This window comes from Herpailurus yagouaroundi, unplaced genomic scaffold, assembly GCF_014898765.1.
Source record: "Herpailurus yagouaroundi ecotype Mexico unplaced genomic scaffold, PumYag 162, whole genome shotgun sequence".
Lineage (NCBI taxonomy): Eukaryota > Metazoa > Chordata > Mammalia > Carnivora > Felidae > Herpailurus > Herpailurus yagouaroundi.
Genome location: NW_024412403.1, coordinates 8,925,058 through 8,951,836, shown reverse-complemented (window position 1 = coordinate 8,951,836; position 26,779 = coordinate 8,925,058). Strand labels below are relative to the sequence as shown.

The window sequence follows — 26,779 nt, the reverse complement described above, 5'->3', positions numbered from 1 at the left end:
AAGCCCCGTGTTGGGCTCCATGCTGACAGTGAGGAGGCTGCTTGGGATTCTCTCTCTCTCCCTCTCTCTCTCTCTCTCTCTGCCCCTCCCCTGTTCTCCTCCCCCTCCCCCCGCTCCTCCCCTGTTCTCTCTCTCTCTCTCTCTCAAAATAGGTAAACATTTAAAAAACAATTTTTTTTAGGGGCGCTTGGGTGGCTTGGTTGATTAAGCATCTGACTTCGGCTCAGGTCATGATCTCACGGTCTGTGAGTTCGAGCCCCGCGATGGGCTCTGTGCTGACAGCTCGGAGCCTGGAGCCTGTTTCGGATTCTGTGTCTCCCTCTCTCTCTGCCCCTCCCCTGTTCATGCTCTGTCTCTCTCTGTCTCAAAAATAAATAAACGTTAAAAAAAATTTTTAAAGAAAACAATTTTTTAAAAATAAAGATAATCATAAAAAAAGAAAGTATCCTGATTTGGAGTGAGGCCTAAGTCCAATGACTGATGAACTTATAAGAAGAGACAAGGACACAGACACATGCAGGGGAAGGCTGTGTCACAGCAGAGGCAAGAAAGACTTCTTCCCCAGAGACTTCACAGGGAGCATGGCCTGATGGCCCTCGATTTCTGGCCTCCAGAACCGTGAGAGAAGACATTTCTGTTGCTTGAGCCACCACGTTTGTGGCCATTTGTTATGGCAGCCCCAGGAACATGACACAAGTTACACAGGGCTGGAGATGCAAATATTAGAATCCGAGGCCTGCCAGAGAGGAGGCGTCCTAGTAAATACCCCACACTTTCCACTGAGACCCCAGGAAGACTGTGCTAAGAGAGAAAGGGAAGTCAGGTTTGGTCTGATTGGAAGGTATACTAGCTGAGAAGTCCCCCAGACTGATTAAAGACATCAAAGCGGGCTAAACACCAAGAAAATGATTTGTGGGCAAATCAGTAAAACTGATCAAACGCGCGCGCACACACACACACACACACACACACACGCTGACAGGTTGAGAGAGAGACCACAGGAAAAAAAGAAAAAGTTTGACGGCTTAGTACCTTCCATGTCAATGTAAATTTTTTCCTGCTTTTTGAATAAGAGGCTTCACATTTTTATTTTGCGCTGGGTCCTGCAAATCTTGATGGCCTGCTTCTGTTTATACCTCAAGGCACAGCTCAGACCAGCTGATGTCTCAGCTATAACAGAAAGGGAAGGGGGCGGAGTCCACTCAAAAGGAAACACACACCTGGGACTGTCCTCTGGAGGAGGTCAGAAAATAACAGAGCTGGGGCACCTGGGTGGCTCAGTCAGTTGAGCCTCTGACTTGATTTCAGCTCAGGTCGTGATCTCACGGTTGGTGAGTTCAAGCCACGCTTCGGGCTCTGTGCCGACAGTGCAGAGCCTGCTTGGGATTCTCTCTCTCCTCTCTCTCGGTCTCTATCCCGCTCGCACCCTCTTTCTCTCAAAACAAATAAATGCACTTTTTAAAAAAGAGAAAAAGAAGAAAATGATGGATCTGGACAAGTCTACTTTGCAGCCCCCGGCTTTTGTCTGTAACGCACTCGTGAAATCATGCACAGGGGCCAAACGTAAGCAGCCTGAACAATACAGGTTCTCCTGTGGATATTTTTCTAAATTTGTAAATAGTTTGGTAAGTATTTCTAAAAGATAAGAACTCTTTTGAAAATACGTACAGTATAATATCATTATCATACCTACAAAATTGACAGCAATGTTTTGACAGCATCAGATATCCTAATTCTATCCTCCCATCTTTTAAATTTGTTTTTTTTAGGGGCGCCTGGGTGGCGCAGTCGGTTAAGCATCCGACTTCAGCCAGGTCACGATCTCGCGGTCCGTGAGTTCGAGCCCCGCGTCGGGCTCTGGGCTGATGGCTCAGAGCCTGGAGCCTGTTTCTGATTCTGTGTCTCCCTCTCTCTCTGCCCCTCCCCCGTTCATGCTCTGTCTCTCTCTGTCCCAAAAAAATAAATAAACGTTAAAAAAAAAATTTTTTTTTAATAAATAAATAAAATTTTTTTTTAATGTTTTTGTTTATTTTTAAGACAGAGAGAGGCAGAGCATGAGCAGGGGAGGGGCAGAGAGAGAGGGAGACACAGAATCTGAAGCAGGCTCCAGGCTCTGAGCTGTCAGCCCAGAGCCAGACGCGGGGCTCGAACTCAACGAACGCGAGGTCATGACCTGAGCCAAAGTCAGACGCCCAACTGACTGAGCCACCCAGGTGCCCCCTATCCTCCCATCTTTTATATTTGTCAGAACATTCCTAGGGAGATAAAATTTCCCTCGTTAACTAATGTGTTTACCCTTAGAGGCAATTCTACTGTTGCATACATTGTAATGTATATGTACAATGTTGTACAATTCTAATGTTGGTTTCAGCATGTGTGTTCTTTATTATTGTTCTTTTCCTTCACAACTGAATCCACAGTTGGGCAGTTCAATTTCTTGGGGTGCCTGATTGAGTCTAAAGACCCACAGTATCACCACACCTAATGATTCCTTTCGGATTCTACCGATCACATTCATGAGGGCTATAATTTCCTTTCTTCATTTGCCACTAACTTTTCTTTTTTCTTTTTCTTTTTTTTTTTATTTAAAAAAAATTTTTTTTTTCAACGTTTACTTATTTTTGGGACAGAGAGAGACAGAGCATGAACGGGGGAGGGGCAGAGAGAGAGGGAGACACAGAATCGGAAACAGGCTCCAGGCTCTGAGCCATCAGCCCAGAGCCTGACGCGGGGCTCGAACTCACAGACCGCGAGATCGTGACATGCCTGAAGTCGGACGCTCAACCGACTGCGCCACCCAGGCGCCCCTCTTTTCTTTTTTTAGTAACCTCTACACCCAATGTGGGACTCAAACTCATGATCCCAAGATCAAGAGTTGAATGCCCTTCTGACTGAGCCAGCCAGGTTCCCTCCGCTAACTTTTCTTAATTAATTGAGGAAGGATGCAGTAAAATGTCCAAAGAATTGAGCAAACCTCACAGAACGAGCAAAGAATACAAGCTGCTGAAGGTGCTCTGCAGGCTAGCAGGGGTCACCACCAGGTAGCAGTTCAAAGTCGTCCTTCATCGCCTGAGGTATCTGAGACCAGGTGTGATGGGTGATGCCCAACATATGAGCAGAAGAGAAAATGTCAAATGCGTGGGAGTCAAGGGCACCTGTGACCTGGTCACGTAAAGAGCACAGACTGAGAAGGTGCACAGATCCTCTTATGCCTCCTCAATGTGTGCTCTGCTTTGCTGGAGCACACAGTGACACCAGTGACAAACCGGTGACACCGGGGACAGCACGGAACTTCCTCATTTTCTACCAGGATACCAGGACGAAAAGTGGATAGACATGGAAAGCTCTGTGGATACGCACTTCCTTAATCCGAGTAATTGATATTCAACCTATGTATCTTTCAACTCAGAATATCCAGGGACATGCAAGTATTTTGTTTATCTTACGGTTATTACTAACAGCCTTTTAGCATCTGACATTGTGAGTCGAACTCATGTTTAATGAATGAACTCTGGGAAAATTTGACTGATAGGAGAAATTACGAATTCTTCTAAGGTAGAGCTCATAATTCTCAGACTTAGACTCACAACAGCAAAAATTCTCTCAAGTAAATGTGTAAGTAGCAAGTTTCTACACACTGAATTAACTCACCAAGGACTCTACAGGAAAAGGCACCTCTCTGAGTGAGTAATCTTGGCTCGTGCTCCTCCTGACCCATTAAATTGCACAAGGGCATCAGTCATTGAAAGCTAAAATTAACACTTCACAGGTCTTGCCAGAGAGTTCTGATATCTCCAGTGGGAACTTTCCGTGCTCTTGTGACAGCCCAGCATCCACTGGTGTTGCCATAGGAAAAAGAAAAATAAAAATTGGGTTTCTTGCCTTGGTTTTTATAGCAATTTCCACATGGACAGCCTGCTTGGCCTTTGATGATAACCCCACTCTGGTCACATTGATTTAACAAATATTTACTGGCCATCCGCTATGTGCCTGGTACAATGTGGGTGTTGGGGGCAAAGAGGTACATGGGATAAGACAGAGCATGTGCCCCAGGGCAGTGAGATCTGGCCCCCAGACCAGTCTCAGTACTTACTGGCCATATGGTTTGGAACCAAATCTCAAAAATCATGTAGATTCCAGGCATTGGAAGGGTTCCTAGTGAAAGCAGCCCTTTACACTAAGTTAGTAAGAGCTGGATTAAATCCCAGCTCTGTCCCTTACCAACTGTGTGGCATGAACCCGTGGTCACTTAGAAATGGTCAGAAAAGAAGCAGCAACAGCTGAAATGGGAGAGCGGGAGGGAAATATAAGGGAAAGCACATGTTATAATTTCTTCTTTAATCAGGGTGTCACTTTCACGTAGTTAAATATAACAGGACACATGAGCCTAAAGTCCGCTGCTTGATGCAAATTTCACACGAATCTCATGTTACCACCGCCTAGATCAAGATATAGAACATTTCCAGCACCCCAGTAGATACAATTTTTTTTATGTTTATTTATTTTTGAGACAGAGAGAGAGAGTGTGTGTGTGAGCAGGGAGGGGCAGAGAGAGAGAGAGGGACAGAGGATTCAAAGTGGGTTCTTCGTGGAGAGCTAAGAGCCCGATGTAGGGCTGGAACTCATGAACCTATGAGATCGTGACCTGAGCCGAAGTCGGACACTTCAACCAACGGAGCCACCCAGGCACCCCCAGTAAATACAGTTTTTACAGTGAAAATACCAAAAGTCAAATCTTGGGACTTGTGTGAATTTAGCACATCTGCCCTGTTCGCTTCAGAGCCGCTCTCTGAGAGGTGGAAATGAGTTTGTAGTCTCTCTTTCCATCCTTCTGCTGACCCAAAGTACCACGTATAGACTGGACTGCTGGACATAGGCGCTGATAGAGGCTGTAAATCTGGCTCGGAATAGAGTTTTAATGTGTACTAAGCTAATCGGTCAATCCAAAAGGATGCAATCTACAATCTTGCCCTCTTCTGAATACGAAATTGAAATGCCCTAGTTACCCAGGCCAGATTTTCTTCGTTATAAAATTTACTAAATATTCATCATAAAATTGCTACATGGTCAAAATAAAGGTTGGAGGGAAATACCAGCATTATTCACAGCAGCCGGAAGGTGTAAAAAACTCAAATGCCCATCAACAGACCCATGGACTATCCATACAGTGGATGGGCTCTCCGTACAGTGGAATATTTGGCTATAAAAAGGCATGAAGTACTGATATACACCACAACGTGTATGCTACTAGTCTGATAACATTAAGTGAAATGAGCCAGATACGTAAGACCACATGCTGTACGACCCTATTCATATGAAAGTCCAAGGTAGAGAAATCCATAGAGAGAGAAAATAAGCTAGCAGTTGCTTAGGGCTGGTGCTGGGGGCAGGAAGATAGGGAATTAATAACTAATGGGTTTTTTTGTGGGGGGAGGCAATGAAAATGTCCTAAAATCGTGTGTGTTGATGGCTGCACCCATCTGCAAATACACCGGAAGCCACTGAATTGCACATTTTTTTTGTTTCTGTTTGTCGTTTTTGGAGAGACAGAGCGTGACCAGGGGGAGGGGCAGATGGAGAGGGAGAGAGAGAATCCCAAGCAGGCTCCACACCCAGCACAGAGCCCAGCTCGGGGCTCAGTCAGACAACCTGGAGACCACCACCCGAGCTGAAATTCCAAGTGGGACACTCAACCGACTGAGCCACCCAGGTGTCCCTGAATTGCACATTTTAAATGAGTGAATTTAAATGAGATGTGAATAGATCTCAGTAAAGCTGCTGTTTAAAAAAGAAAGGCAACAAAAAGAACACCGAAAGATCATTCATGGTCTTCCTACCCAAATATACTCACCATCAACACTTGAAGGGATATCTGGTCTCTCTCTCTGTAGTTCTGTTGTTTTGCTGGTGATCATACAACATTTCATAGTATTGGCACACTTTCCAACTCATGCCGGTCAGGATTTAGTTGTCGATAACAAAGTGATTTAGTGGCCGATAACAAATTGTCTTTTTGGGGGGACAGGGGGCAGAAAGAGATTTAATGGAGGAACTCTGGTGCTTCCAAACTACGAGAAGTACTTCAGGAAAGACTGCAGGGCGGGCTGGCTGAATCCAGCATTAGCTTCCAGCCTAGGATGAAAACACCATCACTGGAAGTGTTGGCCTCAGCACAACGCTCTTGGGTCCCATGCTAACACCGACACACACACACACACACACACACACACACACACACCAAAAACATATTCACTGGGGCACCTCACCCAGGTAATGCGCTAGGCCCTTTACACTCACTATACATGTCATTCATTTTTTAGTCAAAACTCATAATCTCCTTATGAGGTAGCTATTATCCCCATTGTACAGATAACAAAACTGAGGGGGGTAAAGAGGAGTCAAATCCACACGTGACACCACGCCTGCACCCTTAACCATTACACAAATACTCATGAGAAAAGGCCTTTTTCATTTTGGAAATGCTTTCCATAGCACAAATAATCAGAGATGGAATCAATGGCTCAAAACCCAGGGACATTTCTAAGGCACACATTAGCAGGTCAGATTCTCAATCAAAGCATTATCAGGACTGAGAATGGCCTCAAAGGCAGGAACTCACTTTTATCATGCAAATGTCTGGCTAGGTGCCTGGCACTCTGGGCCACCGGATGGATGTTTCCTGAATGAGTAACAGCTTGTGTGCAAGCAGGAGTGCGTGAGGACTCCCCAATTCAAAGAACTGCATTCCTTTTGTTGGGTAAAGTACAAGCTGCTTCTAAGTCAGTCCAGCTCTAGACTGCAATGAATAATGAGTGCCTGGGAACACACTGCCCTTGATCCCTGTGTTCCAGCCACCCTCACACTGAGTCACCACATGGGCCCATGACTTAGTTGACTGTGAAGAATCTAAAATGACCTAAGACGGTGCCTGGATGGCTCAGTCGGTAGATCATGCAACTCTTGATCTCGGGGTTGTTAGTTCAAGCCCCAGGTTGGGTGTAGAGCTTAAAAAATATATATGTATATAGATATATATGTATATATATCTATATATATATGTATATATATATACAGATGTATATGTATATATATCTATATATATGTATACATATATATATACAGATGTATATGTATATACATATATATGTGTGTGTGTATATATATATACACACACACACATATATATGTATATATATGCATATGTAAGTAAGATATATATGTATATATATGTATGTATATATGTATATATATAATGATCTGAGTAAGTCACACTACAGTGCATCCGGGCAACCACAATGGCTCTGGAAATTGTATCTATTCTTTCAGGTATGTAAATGGGACCATTTCTTAGGAAGGGCAACTGCTTCTTTGGTTTGCATTATTTAATGCAATTTAAGTTAACCAATTTAAGTTAACTGTCCTATTAAATGCTGATTCTCCATAGGAACATTAGAAATGGACATATACCGGCCCGGTCCACCAATGCTCCAAGTAAGTTAGACTGTAAACCCAATACTTTTGGAAGCTGCATTAAACTGGTGCAGGCCAGGGGCGCCTGGGCAGCTGAGTCAGTTGACAGCTCTGAGCCTGAAGCCTCCTTCTTATTCTGTGTCTCCCTCTCTGCCCCTCCCCTGCTCACGCTCTGTCTCTGTCTCTCAAAAATAAATCAAAAGGTTTAAAAAAATTGTTTTAAACCCAGTGCAGGCCACTCAACAGCCTTCACAGGCCCTGCTCTACTTTGCTATCAGGAAGTGGCTGTACCCACATAACTACCACCTTAAGAGGTTTGTAATTCCAAAACCTTGGGACCTCTGTCTACTGCTTTTCCCGGCACAGCTAAGTTTCAGAACAAGATGGTCTGTTTTGGGAAATTCACCGCTGAGGGGCCGAAAAACCTGTTGAACACCAACTGATCTATAACCAGGTGGGTCTAAGTTCTAATAGGTTCATTCTGTCTTTCAGACTCTATCACATGGGCTTTCCAGTCTTTATTTCCCCTAAAAAACAATCTAAGATTATTTACGATTATTTTAAGATTGAAGATAATCTTAAGATTTAAGATTTTCCTTTTCGTGCTATCTTACCCACCTCTAGGATTGTACTGTGCACGGGGTCTTGGAAGAAATGGAATTCTAACTTTCATTATCAATACACAAAATACCTGGAGAAAGCACTGATGTTCTTTGGCTCCCATCCCAGATGCTTCTGTCACATCTACGAATCTCTATCAGGTCATCCGGGCACAGAATAAAGCTGGGAGGTCACATTACCCAGCCAGCCCTTAATGATTTTATTTATTCCACATGGCCTGAAAACATGTTTGAACATTACTTGCCATAATTTTTCTGGTGATTTCCATGCATCATTTGTTTTAATTATGAATAATGTCTTTAGAGACACTCTGAGAAATCTCACCCCCCAGTTCCCTTCATGAACATCCCATAAAGTATCTAAAGTGAAGCAGCTTCGATGACCAACACGGAAAATCAACTTAAAAGCATGAATTCCTAAAAGATCCATCAGTCACCTTTGCTGGGAACGAATCTCAAGAGTCATGCAGGCAAAAGGTTGCTGAGAGATTCAAGAACAAACAAAACTGGAAAAAGACATTCACTGTCAAATAAGGCGCAAAGGAGTTTTGTACAAATGTGAGTTTTCTAACTACACTTGGAGCTTTTTCCTCTCTTTCTTTCTAGCTGGGAATTTTCTCTGGGTGTCTAAAGCATTGTCTTTCCACTCTCAGCTGAAGGGTTGCAGCTTTTTCAGGATTCGCAATGGCTATGGCACAAAGGACCCTTGCCCCCTGGCTCAGTCCAGGCCATTCAGAAATTAAAATATTTGTGCAAGATAGTGAGTGCGAATTTCCATTTCGGGAACTTACGCTCAGAAAGTCCAACTGCTGGACCTCAAAGGACCAAGTAAAGTCCAAGCACCCTTAAAGAACAGACAGGGAGGGGTTGGCCCTGGGGCTTCAGCGGTGTTGGCAGGTGCGGCTCCCCTGGCTTCCTTCAGCTCCTTTGTTTGTCAGAGTTGACAGCTTCTCCAAAACCGTGGTGTAGACATCAGGCTAAACAGAAATACAAACTCATTAGCTTTCAGTGGAGCACCCTTGATGTTGCTGAAACAGAGAGGTGTTTTCTGGTCAGTTATCTTAGGTAGGCTTCAATAAACACGAAGATTATTTGTGCATGGTTAATAACGGCGTGGATCTTTTCCCTCCCTGGCCTCCCAACTACCCAGGAAGTAAAACCCAGTAGCATATGAGCTTTGCAGTGTCCACTCCCTTGTTTAAAGTGCTTAAAGGGGGTTTGGGGCTGTCACTTGTGCCCCTGCAGTGCTGACACTTCCCAAACAAGTGGAAAACGGTGCCTGCGGCCTCGCTAAGCGAGTCATCGACTACCATGATCCAACCCTGCCGTTGCCATTCGCCTCTGGGCCCTTCCTTACCCCGTACTTGCTTGCACTTATTCAAAAGTTAGATTTCTCAACAAACTCTTCCAAGTATCCACCTCTTTCGTCCCCACCCCCACTCCCGGGGCAGGGGCGGGTGATTGGTAGCGCTTCTCCAAAATTAACAGGAAGATTGAGTGGACACCCGCCTGGCTGAGTTGGTAGAGCACCGAACTTTTGATCTTGGTGTCCTGAGTTCAAGCCCCACCTTGGGCAAAGAGCTTACATTAAAAAAAAAAAAAAAATAGATAAAATTAAAGCAAAGTTGAAACTAGGTCTCTCACACCACCGTGATTAACCGGTTTAATTGGCCTTGACCTTGGGAGCAGAGTAGCACCTGCACAATTCCACTGAGTCACACAGGCGCCCTGACCACCCCTCTCATAATGAAGGAAACCAGGAGAAGTGACCCCTGAATGTGCAAATCTGCACAGCCAGCACGGAAGGTGCCCAAGGGCTCACCCGCCTGTTTCAAAATCTTCTGTGTGTGTGTGTGTGTGTGTGTGTGTGCCTGTGTGTGTGTGTGTGTGTGTGAGAGAGAGAGAGAGAGAGAGAGAAAGAGAGAGAGAGAGGCACAGAGTATTCCATAGTAAGATTAAATCATGTCTTTGTCCACATCCGCCTGGCGAAAAGAGCATTAGCACAATAACCAGGATTAGCTTGTTTCTGCCCTCTAAAAAACGAAGCCGGTGCTGGAGTTGGCGGTTAAAAATATTCATCAGCCACACAACTTGAATCTACCTTGTAACTAGTTTATCAGCTAACCGATGCTTTTGCCAGGGAAAATATTCTTGGATTGAGAAAAATTGCTAATTTTTAGTCATTAGTTTTATATGAAAACGTGTTTTAAAGCGTGCCTTCTCCTCCAGAAGATTCTTCGCTAGCATCTAAAAGGAATTATGTCTTGGGGCAGTTAAACGAGGGCAAGCGACAGTGGACGTCACCAGTCCCGGATCACGGGGGGGGAGGGGGCCTCCCACCAACAAGGCTGTGCCGCCGACAAGAGAATTTGACTCCGGAGCCGGACTAAATGCGCGGGAGCTGGGAGCGGTCTGCGGGGCTTTGGAGAGGCCCAGATGAAAGCACCAGCCTTTAATTCCCACCAGACATCCCTCACCCAACGGCACTGGGTCTGTCCTCTCCCGCAGGCCTCGCGTGCGCCCCATCTCCCTCTGGTCCTCACTTCTCGCGTGGAAAGAATGTGGGAGGAGGGAGGGACAGAGCGGAGGCCGAGCAACCCGAGTGGGTAGGGTGGAGGTGTGCACCCGCTGCCGGTGCCAGGGCGGGGATGATGTCTTGACTGCCTCAAGCAGGCACGGGAGCGTCACGCACACCTCCCAGCACACACAACCGCACGCGCCCCAGCGCGCCGCGCGCTCCCCGCCCCCGGGCGAACCGAGGCCCACCCGCTTGTACACTGCGCCCCCGCGCGCTCTTGCACCTCCCGCTCCGCGTACAGTGCGCCCCCTCCGTGCGCACCGCACCCCCCCCCCCCCGTCCCTGAGTGTACCGACTCCCACCACCACCCCGTGCGCTCTGATCTGCCAGCGCTCGCTGAGCCTTCAACTCTTCTCGCTGATCGAGCCCCTCTGGCGGCCGTGCGCCTTGCGCCCCCTTCCGCCAACCTGCGCACGCCGCGTTTCTAACCACGCGGGGCCGTCCGGAGACTTTGCGCGCGAAAGAAGCGGGACGCCGCCGCAAACTGTCTACAACTAACTCTTCCTGAGTCCGCACCCACCGCGGTGAGTAGGGGTCCCAAGTCCTTTCCGCAGAATTAAGAAGACCTGTAGCGTCGGAGAAGCCTGACTCTTGGCCCTCTCCGGCCGCCGGTGTCTCCGGGTGTGGCCCGCAGCTCCCAAAGCCGTGTTTCGGTGCAGGGTAGGGACAGTTGGAGAGGAGGGGTCCTGCCACCGCCTCCCTACCTGGCCAGTTGCTGTGACGTCTCCACGCCGGCTTGGGCCCGCGGCCGCTCAGATCTGAAGTCCGGCTTTGGCGCGTCCCGAACCCCGACGCCGGACTGCTCTTTGCCGTGGGCGTCGCCTCTTTCTCCTCCGTGGAGGGAAGAGTGTTTTCCTGGACACACACCTCTTGGGAAACCCGCCTACCACGCCGGCCGCTGCAAAAAAGAAAAAAAAATCTTCGCAGAGCAGTAAAACACTCACACCCCGGGCCGGGGCGGCCTCGCGTGCCCAGGGCAGGCTGGAGGGGGCTAGTCCAGCCCGCCCGCCGGCCCGCGGGCCTTTCTCTAACTCTCTCTACCGAACCACGAATAAACTAGCATACCTCTCTTTACAGATTTGTTTCGATTAGGGGGAAGGTTCCCCAATATTTGCTTTGCTTTGCAAACAACCCCGTTATATTAATTAAATGAAACGAGTTTATGTCCTCAAAGTACTTAATAACCCTGGTCTGTAGTCAGCCTTATATCAAAGACCTGCTAGGAAAAAAAAAAATTAAGCCCATCAGGTTTGTGCTCTTTGATGTGCAGAAATATTTATCTCTGGTGGATAAGATTTCTTTCGTTTTTTTTTTTTTTAGGGGAAAATTTTGGTTGATGTTTTTGAAAGGCGGTTTCAGCACAGTTGTTAATGAACGAACTGATTTTCAGATTTCAAGGCAGTATATAATTGGTATAACCATTGAGGAATTTGGGCGCACGCCGGACTAGTAAGACTCCTCCAGCTCAAAGGTTTCCAGGCACGACCCCCAACTAGCTGGAGGCGAAAAGCGATGGCTTTGCAGGGGAGACGGTGTGCAATCTCTTCCCAGAACTGTGATCTTGTGATCTTTTTCTGTGAAAAGACAACAGCGGAGGCTTCAGGCTGCTGGGTCCTGGAGGAGGTCTCTCAGCTCCTCCCTCCCTCCCTCTCTCTCTCTCTCTCTCTCTCTCTCTCTCCCCCCCCCTCCCCGCCAAGGATCCCTTCCTGTCCCTGAGCTCGGATCCAGAGCTCTGGGCCCTGCTTGAGCCCCTCCCTGGAGAACACTGGAAGTCTGAGTGCATTGGGAGGGGCACGCCCAAGTCCTCCCCATCTCTTTTCAGAGAATGGAGAGAAAGTGGGGCCCGGCTGGGGAGACAGGGAAGGGAAGTGCAAAGGAGGGGCTACCCCCTCACCCACAGGTAAAAGTAGAAGAAAAGAGTGGCCTTCTTCTATCCAAATCTGATGCAGCTTCCCTGGCTCCCTGTGGCCCATGCTCAGGGACTTTGCTAATCACTACAATTAATTACCAGTGGCACTGTTTTTGGTTCCCCTAAATAAATAGACAGTAGCTACTCCCTTCCTAGGTCAGGAAGCACTGCCTCCACCTGAGGCCTCCAGACTCCAGTCTCAGAACCCAAAGTCGTCCTAGATAACTGAGTCTGAAGAAAAGGACTGTGGTCTTTTCAAAATCCCAGAGAACAGAGTACTTACAGCAGGCCCAGATAGGAGCCCAGAAGATGCAAATTAGCCCCCACAGCCTCACGTTGGAGTGCCTCCTTCTCTTGCCCCCGGCCCCAAAATTATGCCTGAGGCACCACAGGGAGGGCCAAATACTCAGCCAGGAAGGGGGTCCCTGGACCCGATACACAAGGGCGAATCTGCCTAGGTTACTGCCCACCCAGCTGAAAGCAAACGCTTTCTCCAACGGAGTAACTTCCAGTGAAAGAAATTTATTAAAAAAAAAAAAAAAACACCCAAAGAGATAAACTTTTCTTCCTCCTCTCCTTGGAAATACGTGAGCAGGACCAGTTGCTGTCTAGACCTCTGGAGGACTGGAATCACTAGGAAATTGCTCTGGCTACCTCTAATTTCTTTTAAACACCGAGCAGTGGTATTGTAACTGTCAGCTGATCCTTTCTGAGAGTAGCAATGACTCCAGGAACAGTTGATGCGGTCTCCGTGGGGCTTACCCAAGGAAAGGAGCGAAAAATCGAAGTACTCTTTCGGACAGCTCAGACCAAAAACGCCTCCCAGCCATGATAGTCCTAGACACGATGCTAGATGCTCGTGGGACCTTCTGCAGTAACTGTATCTTGCTTGGAAATCGAATGGATTGGAATGGCCGTAGTCCTGGATTTTCTATTGTCTCGTTTTGCTTCAGTGGTTGAAGTCCTCCTCAGACACCACTTCAGAGGGTCGCTACCCTCTCCCCCAAATCTAGTGCTAGGGACGGGAGGACTTTTCCTCCCGCCCCCACATCCTTAGTGACGAAGTCTCTGATCCTCTTCTGCCACTGCGGCAGCCTCTCCGGGAGCCCCATCCCCGATAGAACATCTGCGAGTTTCCCTCTTGATCTCACTCGAAAGTCGGTTTCCGCGGGGGATGGGCCTCAGGTAGGCGCGGGGTGCGGCCTGGGGAAAAACAGTTGCGGAGCATCTGAAGCGGAAAATCCAAGCAGATGTGGGGCGGCCTGGGCCCGCCCCTTTCCTCTTGGGGCCTCAATTTCTTCCAGATCGGTTTCCTAATGGAAACTTTCTAAGAGGTGGGGGGGTGCGTAAAGGCGTGCTGGTGCACCTCCGTGAGCCAAAGCCTGAGAACCAGGACTGGGAGTGGGGGCGCCTGGCGAACTGGCGTTGATCCCGAAGCCTGCTGACCTCAATGTGTGGGGGGGGGGGGGGGGCTTCCCACCTGTCCTCTTCCTGCCCCCAGCTTCTCTTCATTCTACATTCTGCAGGCTCCTTCCAGACCAGCAGGGGAACTGCTGTTTGTGAATGATGCCTGGACTTCAGGGTCTCTCGTGCAGCTATTACTTCTCCCCTGCAGGCCGGACTCCATACTCTGGGCGAGGCAGCTGGATTCAGCCCCAAAGCATAGACCAGGAGGTACTCCCGGCACAGGAGCCCTGGAGCAAGGGGCGTGACGCAGGTGTCCCAACCAGTGGGTCAGTCTAACTAGCACGTCTTAAATGTTTTTCCCACTTGTACACAGAGCCTGTGGGTGCCCTTTCTAAGTGTAACAGGGGTCCCAGGCTTTGTCCAGTAAAAAGAACTCTGGAACAGATCCCACAGGGCACACACGGGGTGGTGGGGAACGGTCTTCCTTCACTATTCCACGGTGACACCACTATTCTTCCCACCTGGGAAACTTCGAGGTCTGCCTCCGAGCACCTGGGCACTTTCGGTGATGGGGATGCGCGTGTGTGTGTATCTTGACTGGATGTGTGTTGGGGGTAATTACGATGCCCGCCTGGGAGTCTGCTGAGTTAGGCTTTAGGGACTGACGTGTCCTACACCCGCACTTCAAACGCCCCGTAATGCTACCGCTCAAGCCCCGAGATTCGAACCTGTTCTGCGGATCCGAGAACAGCGGCTGCCGCTGTGAAGATAACTAGATCTCAAGTACACTTTCCCGCAAAACCCGGGAAATCTGGTTTAAGGAAAGTTTCTGTTCTTGTTACTTGTTGGGTTCTCCCACTTCCACTTAGCGGTGTTTCGGCGATCTGAGTAATCCCTTTCAAGTCCCGGAGTAATTCTCCCGGGTCCGTAACTGAGGATCGGAAATCGTGGGGTTGAGGAAAGCGTTAAATCCTCCCGGAGCCAGGGAGGTGCCGGAGCGCACTCACAGGCGGCCTGCGCTGGCTGCGGCGGGGTTCGACCGGCAGTCCCTACCTCGCGGAGCCCCTTCTCCGGGAAGCCCCAAGACGACAACTGCGAAGTCAGGCGCGAGATCCAGGGCAGGGAAGCGGGCCGGCGCCCTGCGCTCGGGTACTGCGTATCCTCGCCGCTCGCGGCCGCCCGGACTCCTCCGCAAGCACTGCTGGAAACCGGAATTTGCTCCTAGATCCAAAACCCCAAGGGAAAGTGCTGAGCTCCGCGTTGCGGGGGTGGGGGGGGGGGGCACCAACTCCGAAATTCGCGCTTCTCAGTGGCTTCCGAGCGCCGGCCCCGCTGGCAAGGCCACCTGTGGCTCCGGCAGGGCGCGGGGCAGGTGCGGGCACAGCTGGAGTGTGCGCACGCTGTCTTGCCCATCAAGGGAGCTAAGACGCCTTCAACGTTGTCGCACCTCTGCCCTTCAAAGGGACTCCTAGAGATGGTCAGGGGCGCCCGCTGCAGAGTTGGTGGTGGTTTGCCCGCCGCCCCCCACCCCCAGGCGCGGGGGGAAGGAGGCGGGTCCCGGGTCAGTGGGTGCGTGGAGCAGCTGGCTCCTCCAAGGGCCTGGAGGGAGAGAGGTGGCACCAGAAACGGAGATCCCAGCTGCGGAGCCCCGAGGCCCTGGCGTGTCTCCTCCCCGACCCGACCTCAAAATCAGGGGCCCCATAGCCGTGCAGTCTGCGGCACGCGGCCCAGGGACCCGCAAGACCCGGTGCCCTGCGTCCAGTGCAGCTGCCCTCTGACCCCACGTGCGGGGGAAGCTGGCGCCTCCCAGCGCGCGCGTCCGCACGGTAGCCTGGGCGTTCAAACTGCTAGAACGGTGCGCGTCTGTGCGCCCGTCGCGACCCGGATTGGAGGAGGGCCCTTCGGGGTCGCAGGAGCGGAGCTGCGGGGGTGGCGTGGGGGTGGGCAAGAGGCCTCTTGCGGTCCAGTGCGGTCCTGAGGGAAAGCACCAGGACGCCCCACGGCCGCCTCTCCGACTGCTCCTCCCTATTCCAGCTGCCCCCCGGCCCACCACCCTGGGCCCCGCCAACGCTCGCTCGAGGTCTCCCGCTCGCAGACTCCCCCGGCCTGAAGCACCCGCCCCAGCCGCGATTCCCCGAAATTCCGGCTGCGCCGAGCCCGGCTGCGGGAATGGGTAGTGTCGGGCCCTGTTCCCGCCGCCACCCTGGGCGAGGCCTGGCCGCTAGGCGCAGCTCCCGGTCCCCTCCTTTCGTCTGGCCCGCGCGTCCCCGCGGCCTCCAGCCCCTCCGGGGAAAGCACCGATCTTCTTTCGCTCTCGTGTTTCGGGGAGAGAAAGGGCAGAAAGGTCACTTTCAAGCCTCTCTCTCCCGCCCTTTCCTGAGATTGGGGGGGGGGGTCTTGCCTTCGGGGCTCCCCCCACTTTTGGCCCTCGGCCCTGCAAAGTGCGGAGGTGAGGGCGCGGGACCAGCGCGGGCTCGGAGGATTGGGTCCACCCCGGAACGGCACTGGCCAGCGGGTCCATCCGCCTCCCCTCGGCCACGCGCGCCCAGGACCGGTCGGGTAGCAACGGGGGTGGTCTAGGTATCACTCCCCCACTTCCCTCCCTCCCTCGCCCCTCCCCGCCGCCCGTCCGAGCGCCCAGGTCCCGCGACCCGCTCGCAGGAGCCGGTCCCCACAGCGCGCCGTGTGCACTCACCGCAACTTCCTCGAGGCCGGGAGCGCGCGGGCCTCTCCTGGGAGAGTCCCTGGAGGCAGCGACGCGGAGGCGCGCCTGTGACTCCGGGGCCGCGGCGGGGTCGGGAGGCGAGATTCGCCGCCCCCGCCCCCGCCGCGGTCCCTCCCCCCTCCCGCCCCCCTCCCAGGGCCGCGGCTGCCGAGTGCTCCGCCCGAAGGCGGGTCCGCCATAAACAAACGCGGCTCGGTCGCACGTGGACCGCGGAGCTGCTGCGGCTCGCGACACATCGCGGGCTCCGGGCGCCGCGTCTCCAGGCAAAGGGAACGGCCAGGGAGGGCAGGAGAGCGCGCCCGGGCAGGGCCCCAGCCGCCTCCGCCCCAGCTCCCCTTCGCTCCCCAACTGCTCCATGGCTCCGCGGCCGCCGCCGCCCATGCCGCCCTCCAGTCCGGAGGGGCCTCGCGGCAGCGGGTACGAACACTCGGCCAAGGACTGAGCGGCACCGCTGCCTCCTCGCTGGCCGCTCTCCACCCCCCAAGGAAAGCCGAGGCGCGGGAGACTAGGAGAGAGAAAGGAAGAGCGAGCAGAAGCGAGCGGGAAGTCGGGCTCAGGGCACCGCGGGACAGTCCAGCCCGGGGGAGGCTGCGCCCGGGGCGGCGGAGCGCGGAGCGGCGCCGCTGGGTCGCGCGGAGCTCCGGGGCCCAGCGGCTGTGGAGAGGCTACTCGGTGCCCCAGGCCGGCCGCGCGCACCTGCCCCGGGCGGTGCCCCAGACTCACCTGGACCTCGGAGGCCCCTTCCCCATCCCCGCCGCTGCAGCCGGAGCGAGGCTCCGCGGGCCTGGAGCACGGCTGGGTCTAATATGCCCGGAGCCGAGGCGCGATGAAGGAGAAGTCCAAGAATGCGGCCAAGACCAGGAGGGAGAAGGAAAATGGCGAGTTTTATGAGCTGGCCAAGCTGCTCCCGCTGCCGTCGGCCATCACCTCGCAGCTGGACAAGGCGTCTATCATCCGACTCACCACCAGCTACCTGAAGATGCGGGCCGTCTTCCCCGAAGGTGAGGCCGCAGGTGGGCGGCCGAGAGCGCTGGGGGAGCCCGGCAGCCTCGGCCCAAGCGGGGATCTGGAGCTGGCTTGGAGGGCCAGTGCCAGCGCGTTTGGGGGAGGCCGCGCGGGGAGCCTCGGCTCCTGCTGGAGAGAGGAGACAGGTCTTGTCGCCGGGTGGACCGGACCATCTTCTGGTCCAAGCGTGGGCCAGGTGAACCAGGAATTGTTCTGTGAGCATGCTAGGCTATTCTGGTTTTCCTGCCTGCCTTCTTGTCTTTTCTTTCATTTCTCTAATTCCCTTTTATTTTGTCCTTCTTTCATTACTTGCTCTCGTTCCGCGGAGGGGAAGTGTGTGCACCCCGACCAGGGATAAGACGTACTTGCTGATGGTGGCCTGAGAGAGAGCAGAGTGCACCCAGAGGCCTAGGCCCGGAAGGCCCTGGCTGTAAGCAGGGCACTTGTTTGAGGCCCGGGCCTTAGATTTGGGACTCTGGAGCTGCATCTACTTTGCTCACCTCCCCTGGTGGGGGGGCGGGTAGGGGGAGGGCTGGGCAGAGCAGGGTAGGAGATACCGAAAGTAGGTGAGCCGAACCCCCACCCCCCCCCCCAAAGGAGAGAGGGGCAAATAGTACGAACATGGCAGGCAGGCCTGAGCTTAGTCTTTTCCTGATTGGAATTATAAACCCGGAGGGGCAGGTGCCATGGTGGACACGGGTCACCAGGACCCTTGGGTCCAGCAGACTCCTGGTGTGACGGCCAGCATTCCCTGCTAGCACATGGCCTGCGGGTGACCATGGCTGCCAGGCTGGGCACTTCTGAGAAGCAGGGCCATGGAGGCCTGGTCACCACAGCATTCCTTCTGGTGTCCCGGTGCTTCTGAACCGATCACCTTTCAGTGGCTCTGTCCCCAGCCAGGGTTGCCTGCAGCCTGGCGTGAGAGATCCTGACACTTGGCCGGGACACTCTGCACGGGGACCTGTTGGGCAGGACTGAGGAGCCGGTAGGGCTGTGGAGCCCCAGAAGCCGGTGGGGGAGTAGAGACCACTTCAGCGGCAGGACACCAGAGAGTGGCTGCAGTGCAGCGACAGGTGTCCTGTGGGCACAGGGTGCTTCCGTTAAGGCAGTGCCGGGCCAAGCGATCGACCAGGAGTCAGTAAGCTTGACCTCTGTGTTGGTGGCCCCAAAGCCTGTTACATGTAATTGGCTCTGGGTCTGGAGCCACACTTCACACTAGCTCCCCAGTGGAGCTCAGGGGGCCTGCCTGTCGGCCATCGTGACCTGCAGCCCTGCACCCTGCAGACAGCGGGCGGGGGATCCAGGGGCCACGGAAGCAGTAGCCCGGCTTAGCCCTTGCCTCCCAGCTGGGGCCCCAAGCCTCCAGGGCTTTCCTCCCTGGTGCGGGAGCCAGTGACCTGTGCCTCCGCACCGGTCGACACACCTTTCCTTTTCCAACCCCCGTATACCGAGGGGCCCCCACTCCAGCCCCTACTGGGAGCTGTCTAGTGGGTGGTCGCTATCAGTCTGCCCAAGGGTGACCTCTCCACTGGAGAAATAGATTCTTCTATGGCTGAGATTTCACTGAAAATTAAAAGAGAAATACGTTTTATGAGGGCCAGGTCTCCTTCCCACCCGGGGAAGGAGTAGTGGTGAGCCGTTGTTTTTCTTCGTTTCTTTCTTTTCAAAATTTATGTATTTTTTTCCGAGTGAGCCCTTTCTCAATCTGCACAATACCAGCAGGTGTGGAGACAGGACAGGACCCTGGCTCCTATCACTTCCCCAATGGAGGGAAACACATGAGAAGCCAGGACCGGAATATTAAGTAGTTTGTTACCAGCGATTTCGAGTAAGCCAGAAATTAGTTAGAAAGAGAGGCCTGGAGAAAGAGGACTAATTGTAAGCCATTTATTGTTTGGAGCATTTCCAGGAAAGCTTGCTAAAAATTGGGAAGTGGTGGGTGTACTGCTTCTGCAGATATTTAAACTAGATCTGGGTGTTCTAACTCTGGGAAGTGAGTCTCCAGCCATTTGGGCCCAGAATTACTTGGCCCCGAGCCCTTTGCAGGGGTGGGCTAGCTGGGGGTCCAGGACTCAGAGCACCGGGCCCTTGTGCTTTGTTGGGTAGCGTACTTGGAACTCCCAGAGCGGTCGGAGGGAGTTGTTTGGTCCTACGGTTTTGCAAATGGCCCTGAATCTACGGTCTAGATTGGTAGGCGAAGGAAGGAGGGGGTGATGTGCCCCCGGGCCCCCCTGCAGGGCCGAAGCAGGGAGCCGGGGGCCTGCCTGGAGGGTGGACGTGGAGGCCCTGGGTCTGGAGCTCTGGGAGGTGGCCCGGCTCCCCTCAAGTCCGTCTGGGTCACAGAGTTGTGAAGCCGGGTGCCTGGGCCGAGAAAGACGGGTTTAGAGAGACCTCAATTATGCAAAATAACTTGCTCACCACTCCGGTAGCTCCGAAGGGCGGCCTGCGGAAGCCGCGCCGTAATTGATTTAGTCTCTGTTCTCGAGCCTGGGTCTGCGCTGGGGGCGGGGGCGGGGGGGTGGGGAATGGAATCGGGCCTGGAGGAGCCGCGGGGATCCGGGCATCGGCATCAGGGAGGTTTAGGGCCAAGGCAGTCTTGCGCGGCTGCGGCGGCAACTCCCGGATCTGCCCCGACTCTCGTCTGCGGACGGAAAGTTGCCGAGTGAAACCACTGTTCCATACCCCCGGAGCAAGCGGAATCCCCGGTGAAGAAGGATCTAGAGGCCAAGCTAGAAAATGAACAGGAAAATCCAAAGGAGCCACTGGCACCGCCGATTAACCCTTCGTCCCTGAGAAAATTGCAGCCAGAGAGGGGCAGGCCTTTCCCAGGGTCCCACGGCAAGGGCGATCGCCGGTGGGGCGGTGGCTGCTGTGCCCGTGGCCAGCGCCTGTTCTCTCCCTGGGCCCGAGGCCGTTGGCCTTGGCTCCTTTCATCCAGAGACCACCTGGGGCAGGGGAGAGATAGAGGAGCTCGGAAGAGGTCCACTTAGGGGCAGAAACAGGCCACGCGAGCCAAGGTGGACACTCCCCAGGGAGGTCAGACTGCAAGTTTAGGAGTGCCTGCAATTTTCACAACCCTTCCAAGGCTCTGCTCTGTTAAGCGGCCCCACTAGACCTTGGTCTCCTTGTCTGAAAAATGGGCCTTTAGCAACTCCATAGCTGTGCAAGCTTCCTGGGATCAAGTGTGAGGAACCAGGCAGTGCAGGTGGAAATCTAACTGGTTCTTATTCCAGTCAGTGCTTCCTGGGAGCTCACGGTGTTGCCTGGGCCAGATGTGGCTTAGATGGCAGAATGCCCCACTGTGTGGACCTCTGGGCCTCACTGCAGTTGGAAGACCCGTTATTTTCTGGGCCCCCAATGTCTTCTTCCCTTTAACAGCTAAGAAGTGGCAGGTAGACAGGGAAGAGGGCAGGGGAGCAAGGCTGGCTTTGGAAGTGGGACTCAGAATTGAAAACTTAAGGTGTTCACCAGTGGCTAGGAAGGCCTGGTACACGCAGGGCTCAGGGAAATGCTGGGGCCCAGGGTCTGCCTGCCCTCTTTGCACTGTGGCCTTCCCTTCAGGAGAGGGGGTGCTTTGCAAGCACAGAGGCACAGGGTAGGAGAACTCTGCTGTTCCCTGGCCATAGCTGCATGGTAGCCATGCCAGGCAGGACGAAGGACAAGTTCCTCCTTCAGGTGATGTATGTTGGGCCTCAGGAAGCCTGAGTCAAAACCACAGAAGCTCCGAGGCCAATCCGGTGGCTGGTTAAGCTCCTTCTTAGGAGCCAGGATTCCGATTTCGCTCTCAGCAGTGGGGTAGAGGGTGGTGTCCCTTGTGGGCCCTTGTGCACAGACAGCTGACCCGAGGGACTGGCCTGTGGTCCCAGCTTAGGAATGGAGCTGGAAAGTGAGGCTGACTATAGCAACGAGAACAGAGCCCCTCCTCCTCCTTTCCCAGACCTGAAGACTCTAGACAAGTGCGGGTGAAAGCAGGGGAAGGGAGTGCGACATTGTCATTCTCACACAAAAATAATGGGAGTTTGAGCCCGGAATCATTACCGTGGTGGAATGCGTCTGGGTTGAGACTCAGGCAGACGCCTGGAAATTGTTGTCGGGAATGGAAACGCTTTGATTTAGAGGGTTTGCTGAACTAAACTTCAACAGATCCGAGCCCATTTTCTACCGAAGGCTGGAATAATGTAGATTAAAAAAAAAAAAAAAAAAAGCCCGACTTTTTTTTTTTTAGAATAAGGTGGAACTTTACAACCCTCTCCGCATGGGGTCCGGGAGGGCGAGCTCCCCGTCGCCGAGCAGGAGGCTGCGGGCAGTGGGGAGGAACTCCGGGCTGCGGGGCCTTGGAGGCTCGAGGCAGGACCTGGAGCGCGCGCCAGCCGCCCATTCGGGCCCCCCGGGGGCCACAACCCGGGCCGCGGCCGCGCGCTTCGGGGCGCGGACGGGCAGCCGGACTGGACGGCGCGGGGCCACGCGCGCTCCGCAGTGCGGACGGCGGCCGGGCCTGCGCCCCAGCCTCGGAGGTCTCGGCAAGAAGCTCTGGGCGCCCCGGGCCTTCCGTCGGGCGTCTGAGCACGTACTTGGCCGGCGGCCAGGCGGGGCCGGGCTGGAAGCCCCCCTCCCTTCCCCGTCCGGCCGGGCCCAGCGAGGCCTTCTCGGGGCGCCCCCACCCACCCCCCGCCTTCACACCCTGTGCCTGGACTCGGTGTGCGACGGTTGGTTTGGAAAAGGGCCCCAAAGCCGGGCTTCCCGGGGACCCCGGGGAGAAAGAAGCATTCCGAGGCCAGAGGCTGAAGCGCGCGGAGGAACCCCAGAACCGTGACAGTTTCCTGGGTCCTGGAGTCGAGCGAGGCGGCAGTGCCAGCTCTGGGCTCCCCTGGTGCGTCGAGGCGGGAGCCCGGGCTCGTACTCCCCCCGTTACGCCCTCGCCCAGGCGCGCGACGCCCGGTAGCCAGGGACGGAGCCCCTGAGCCTGCGGGCCCCGCCGGTGGTAATGCTCGGAATGCCGGTTGTAAACGCCCCCGCAGGGTGAAGGGCGTCCCTGGTTCGCTCCCGGCGTTCGGAGGTGGGGGGGTGGCTCTCGGTGGAGGAGCTGAGCAGCACCTCAGCACCCCCCCCCCCCACACACACACATACACACCCTCTGGACTCTGGAGTAGTCTGCAGTCAGCCAGCATAACCTTGTGTCCTCACATGGTCCACGGATTCGCAAGAGGCCGTGCTCCCCAATAACACGCCTCTTTCTCTGCCAAGGCGCTGGTAACTGGGGGACTAAGGAGGAGGAGAGAGCTGGAGGCAGGGAAGGAATGGGAAGGCAGGAGAAGGCTGGACCAAGGCGTTGGTACCACCGAGGCCTTCCACTGGACCCAGGGCTTTGTCAGCACCCTCTGGTTTAGCTCATTTAATTCCACAACCACCCCCCCACCCCCACTTTGGAGTTAAGAAATAGAGGTTAGAGGTCAGGGCTCTTGCTGGAGATCAGACCATCCAGACCCGCCCAGCTGCCATCTTAAACGCAGGAGTGGGAGCAGAAGGAGGTGAGACCCCAGCGTGTCCCCTGGGGACTCCAGAAAAGTCTGCCCTGGATTTTTCTCAATCTCAGATCCAACTCTCCGTGGATGGGTGGTGGCAGGGTCAGGCATTCCCTTATTAACCCCACCTGGTTTTCACAAGATCCCTGTGAGGAATGTTTGTGTCACCTTCTAGATACCCAAGGCTGCCTTCAAGAACTGGCCATCCTGGGAGTTCTTACCAAACTCTGGATCCTTTATCTGAGGTTGCACAGCTCAACAGCTGTTTGTTGACTGACTAACTGAGCACTCAGAGAGGAGGGACCATATTTAGATAGCTTCAGTGGCAAAAGAGCCTGGTAAGTTTTAAACCGAACAGCAAGGGAGCCAGCCAGACCACCAAGTGTGAATACCAAGTGTAGGTATGCAGGAACCCTCGGAGGCAAGGGGTGGCAGAAAGGGGTTTCCTGGCTCCTTTTTCCTCTGACCCAGTGGCTGACCTCCTCTTCCATGACCTGGCCACCTGGGTTCCTAGTAGCAGGGAGTCCCCTGCAGACACATGTAGGTCAGTTGGGACAGCAAACCCTGGCAGGGGAACCACAGGCCAGGCTTGGGATCCACCCCCTCCATCCGGCAGCTCCCCCCACAGTCAGTGGAGGCGGGGAGTGCTCCCAGGATCAGGTGAGACAGACCACCAACCGATGGATGATAACCTTGTAGGAGTTTAGCTCAGTCTTACCCTTCTCCCCTCACTTCTCCAACAAATAAAGCCCTTTGTTAGGTCCAGATGAGGGCCACGAGCCCAGCGCCTACTTTTTCAGGGTATATGGCTTTACAGCACCAAGATGTTCATTGCTGTTACAAACCTTACCTTATCTAGTCTCCACATTCAGCCCACCTTAGATAGATTTTTATGGGTGGAGTGGAAAGGCCTCACCCACAGAGGTTCCTTCCTTCCTGAGAGAGAGAGAGAGGGCACGCACATGCAAGTGGGGAAGAGGCAGAGGGAGAGAGAGAATCCCAAGCAGGCTGCACGCACAGCGCAGAGCCCAACAAGGGGCTCCATCTTGGTGAGAGCATGACCTGAGCTGAAATCAGGAGTCCTAGGTCAACCTAGGCCACAGAGGTAGGTGCCTTACCCACAGAGGCTTCTAATGCAAGAGCTGGCTGTGATGGCATGGGGGCACGGAAGCTTGAGGGGAACCTGTCCATTAGCCCTGCCACCTCAGGCTAGGTCCAGAAGGGGCATTCAGACCAAATTCTAGCAGCAAGGCAGAGGTGTCAGGAAATTACAGGAAAAATTCTAATGATAGAAGAGAACAAGCTCTATTGAAGTATCTGGGTATTTGAATTATATGAAAAACTGTCCTGTGTACCCAGTGCACTTTTGCATATCAGGCCAGAGCCGCCCATGCAGCTTTCGGGAGAGCTGGGCAGGGAAGTCTGGTCTGGGTCTGCACCTTTCCTGAAGGTGCAGATTTCCCCAGGTGACCTGGCTGCAGACATTGCAAGAAGCCTCGTCTGGGAGGTCGAGTTCACTTTTCCCACTGAGCCAGGCAAGGCCAGTGTGGTGCAAACCAGGGAAAGGAACCAGGAGTTGGGTAAAGGAGAGTTACCTGGGCACAGTTGTCCATTTTCAGAAATCACGATTCCTGGGTCTTTATTAAATTCTTCTTTCATTTAGGCCCCAGGGCTTTTAAATTTTGGTTCCTTAAATGAAATAAACGTTGGCCCCACCAAGCCATCTGTATAGACGGGGGTGCGGGGGGGGGGGGCAGGGAAGGACCTGCTAGTGAAAGTCAGTGGCTCCCTAGTACTGTGGTCACCGTGGTAATCCTTGGGAGGGAAAGTGAGTGCACAGTGATTTCCTGGGGTTCAGAAGACACCTCCGTTCACGTGGTGGAGACTGAGGTGCTGGGATCCCGTTTCGGGGGGATCAGGATATGATGAAACTAGCCACTTTCTTACAAGGAGACCAGGATAAACCCCAAATCCCTAGAGCCCAAGAGGAGAAATTAAAGGTCATTCCTTTTTTAGTTGCGGGACAGAGTTTGTTGGGAAGGGCCTCCAAAGCTTTTGCGGGGGTTGGGGGGCTCTGATTCCCTAGGTGTCTTGGGCCCCGCGGCTCCCTCGGGCTTGGGGTGGAGGCCTCCAGAAACTGAGATGCCCCTACACCCAAGGGAACAGTGGGGGAGACCAGAGTGCCTACCTGGCGACTTTCCAGGCAATCCACTCGCCGCGGGTTTGGAGGAGTTGTGTGGTCCTGGGAATGGTCCCTGAATTCACTGTGACTAGGCAGGGTTCCCCAACCCGCGCGTCCTGCTCTGGCTTCGAGTCCCGCACTCCCGGTGCACAGCGGGGCGGGCAGGGATTGGTCCGGCCTTCCGGCCTGCGGTTCTGCGCGGAGAGGAGGCGGATCCCCCCCCCCCCCACGGGACCCACAGTTCGCCCCTCAGGGGGTCGCTGCCGGGGAGAGGGGGCGGGTGGATTGCGGGAATGGGCCTGGAGCCGCCATCTCCGCTGGGGGGAACAGGGCGCAGGCTGAGACAGAACTTCCGGCCTCGCCACCTCGCGCCGCCGCCGCCGGGGCGTGGAGCTAACTAGACCTAACTGGACGGACGCAGGCCAGGCTCCCAACCCCAGGACTCCAGGGAGCAACACTTAGCTCCACAACGTCACCCGGCTTTCCTCCTCGTTCCCGAATATGCAGACGAAAGTCTGGGATTTCTGGGGTCGCAGCAGCTGAGCCCGGAGACACAGGAGAGGAGGCTTCCCTGGTCAGGGCCCCTGTCCCCTGGTGTGGTTTCTGAAACCCTGGTGACCTTCAAGGAGGTGGTGGGGAGAAGCAGGAGGCCTTGGGGGGGGCAGTTAAAAACTGGGGAACCCTAATTATGTGGTAACAGGTACCTTCCAGAAATCCTCGAGTACTTACAGGGCTCCTTCTGCCCATACCCCCACAGACCTCTGGCATGTTTGGAGCTGGCCCTAGGGAAACCCACCTCCCCCAAACCCTTCCCAAGCTGGAGCACTTGGATTGGAAGAGGGTCGGTGCTCCCAAGGCGCCTGTGGGGGCCGGGGAGTCCGAGGGATTATGTGAGGTTAATATATGTATCATATCGTATGTATTATACGTATTATGCTGGAAGAGCTGTGTCCTGGATGGTGAGGTCTTTTTCGTCTGGGCCTCTCTGCCTTTGGGAAAATGCCTGTTTGCTGGCAACTCAGCAAAGAGAGGGAGGGAGAGAGGGAGGGTCCTTGGGGGAATATTTACAGGTCAAATCGATATCCCCGTTTGGCTTCAAGGATGGCCAATTTCAAAGCAGATTAGATTACTTTGTGGCATTTCAAATAAAACGGCAATTTCAGAGCCGTGAGCACGTTGGCGACCCACGGGAGCTATGGGCCTGGCGAGCTCAGCGTGCACTGGGGGTGCTTGGACCCAAGGCCTCGGCGGGAATATCTCCTCTGGCCTTCTTTCTCTTTAATCCAGAGCAAAGGGACGATGGCAGGGACACAGACAGCAACCTGCGGGGCCGGGGAGGTGGCGGGGGGGGGGGGGGGGGG

At 54.0% G+C, this 26,779-nt stretch overlaps 1 protein-coding gene across 1 annotated transcript in view; it reads left to right on the top strand.

The window, feature by feature from the left end:
* The first annotated feature begins 17,307 nt into the window (after positions 1–17,307).
* SIM2 (SIM bHLH transcription factor 2) overlaps positions 17,308–26,779 on the top strand; it is a 49,943-nt gene continuing 40,471 nt past the window's right edge. Inside the window, 1 exon segment of the mRNA XM_040483954.1 lies at positions 17,308–17,710. Coding sequence (XP_040339888.1) covers positions 17,536–17,710 — 175 coding nt within the window. The 5' untranslated portion in view covers positions 17,308–17,535.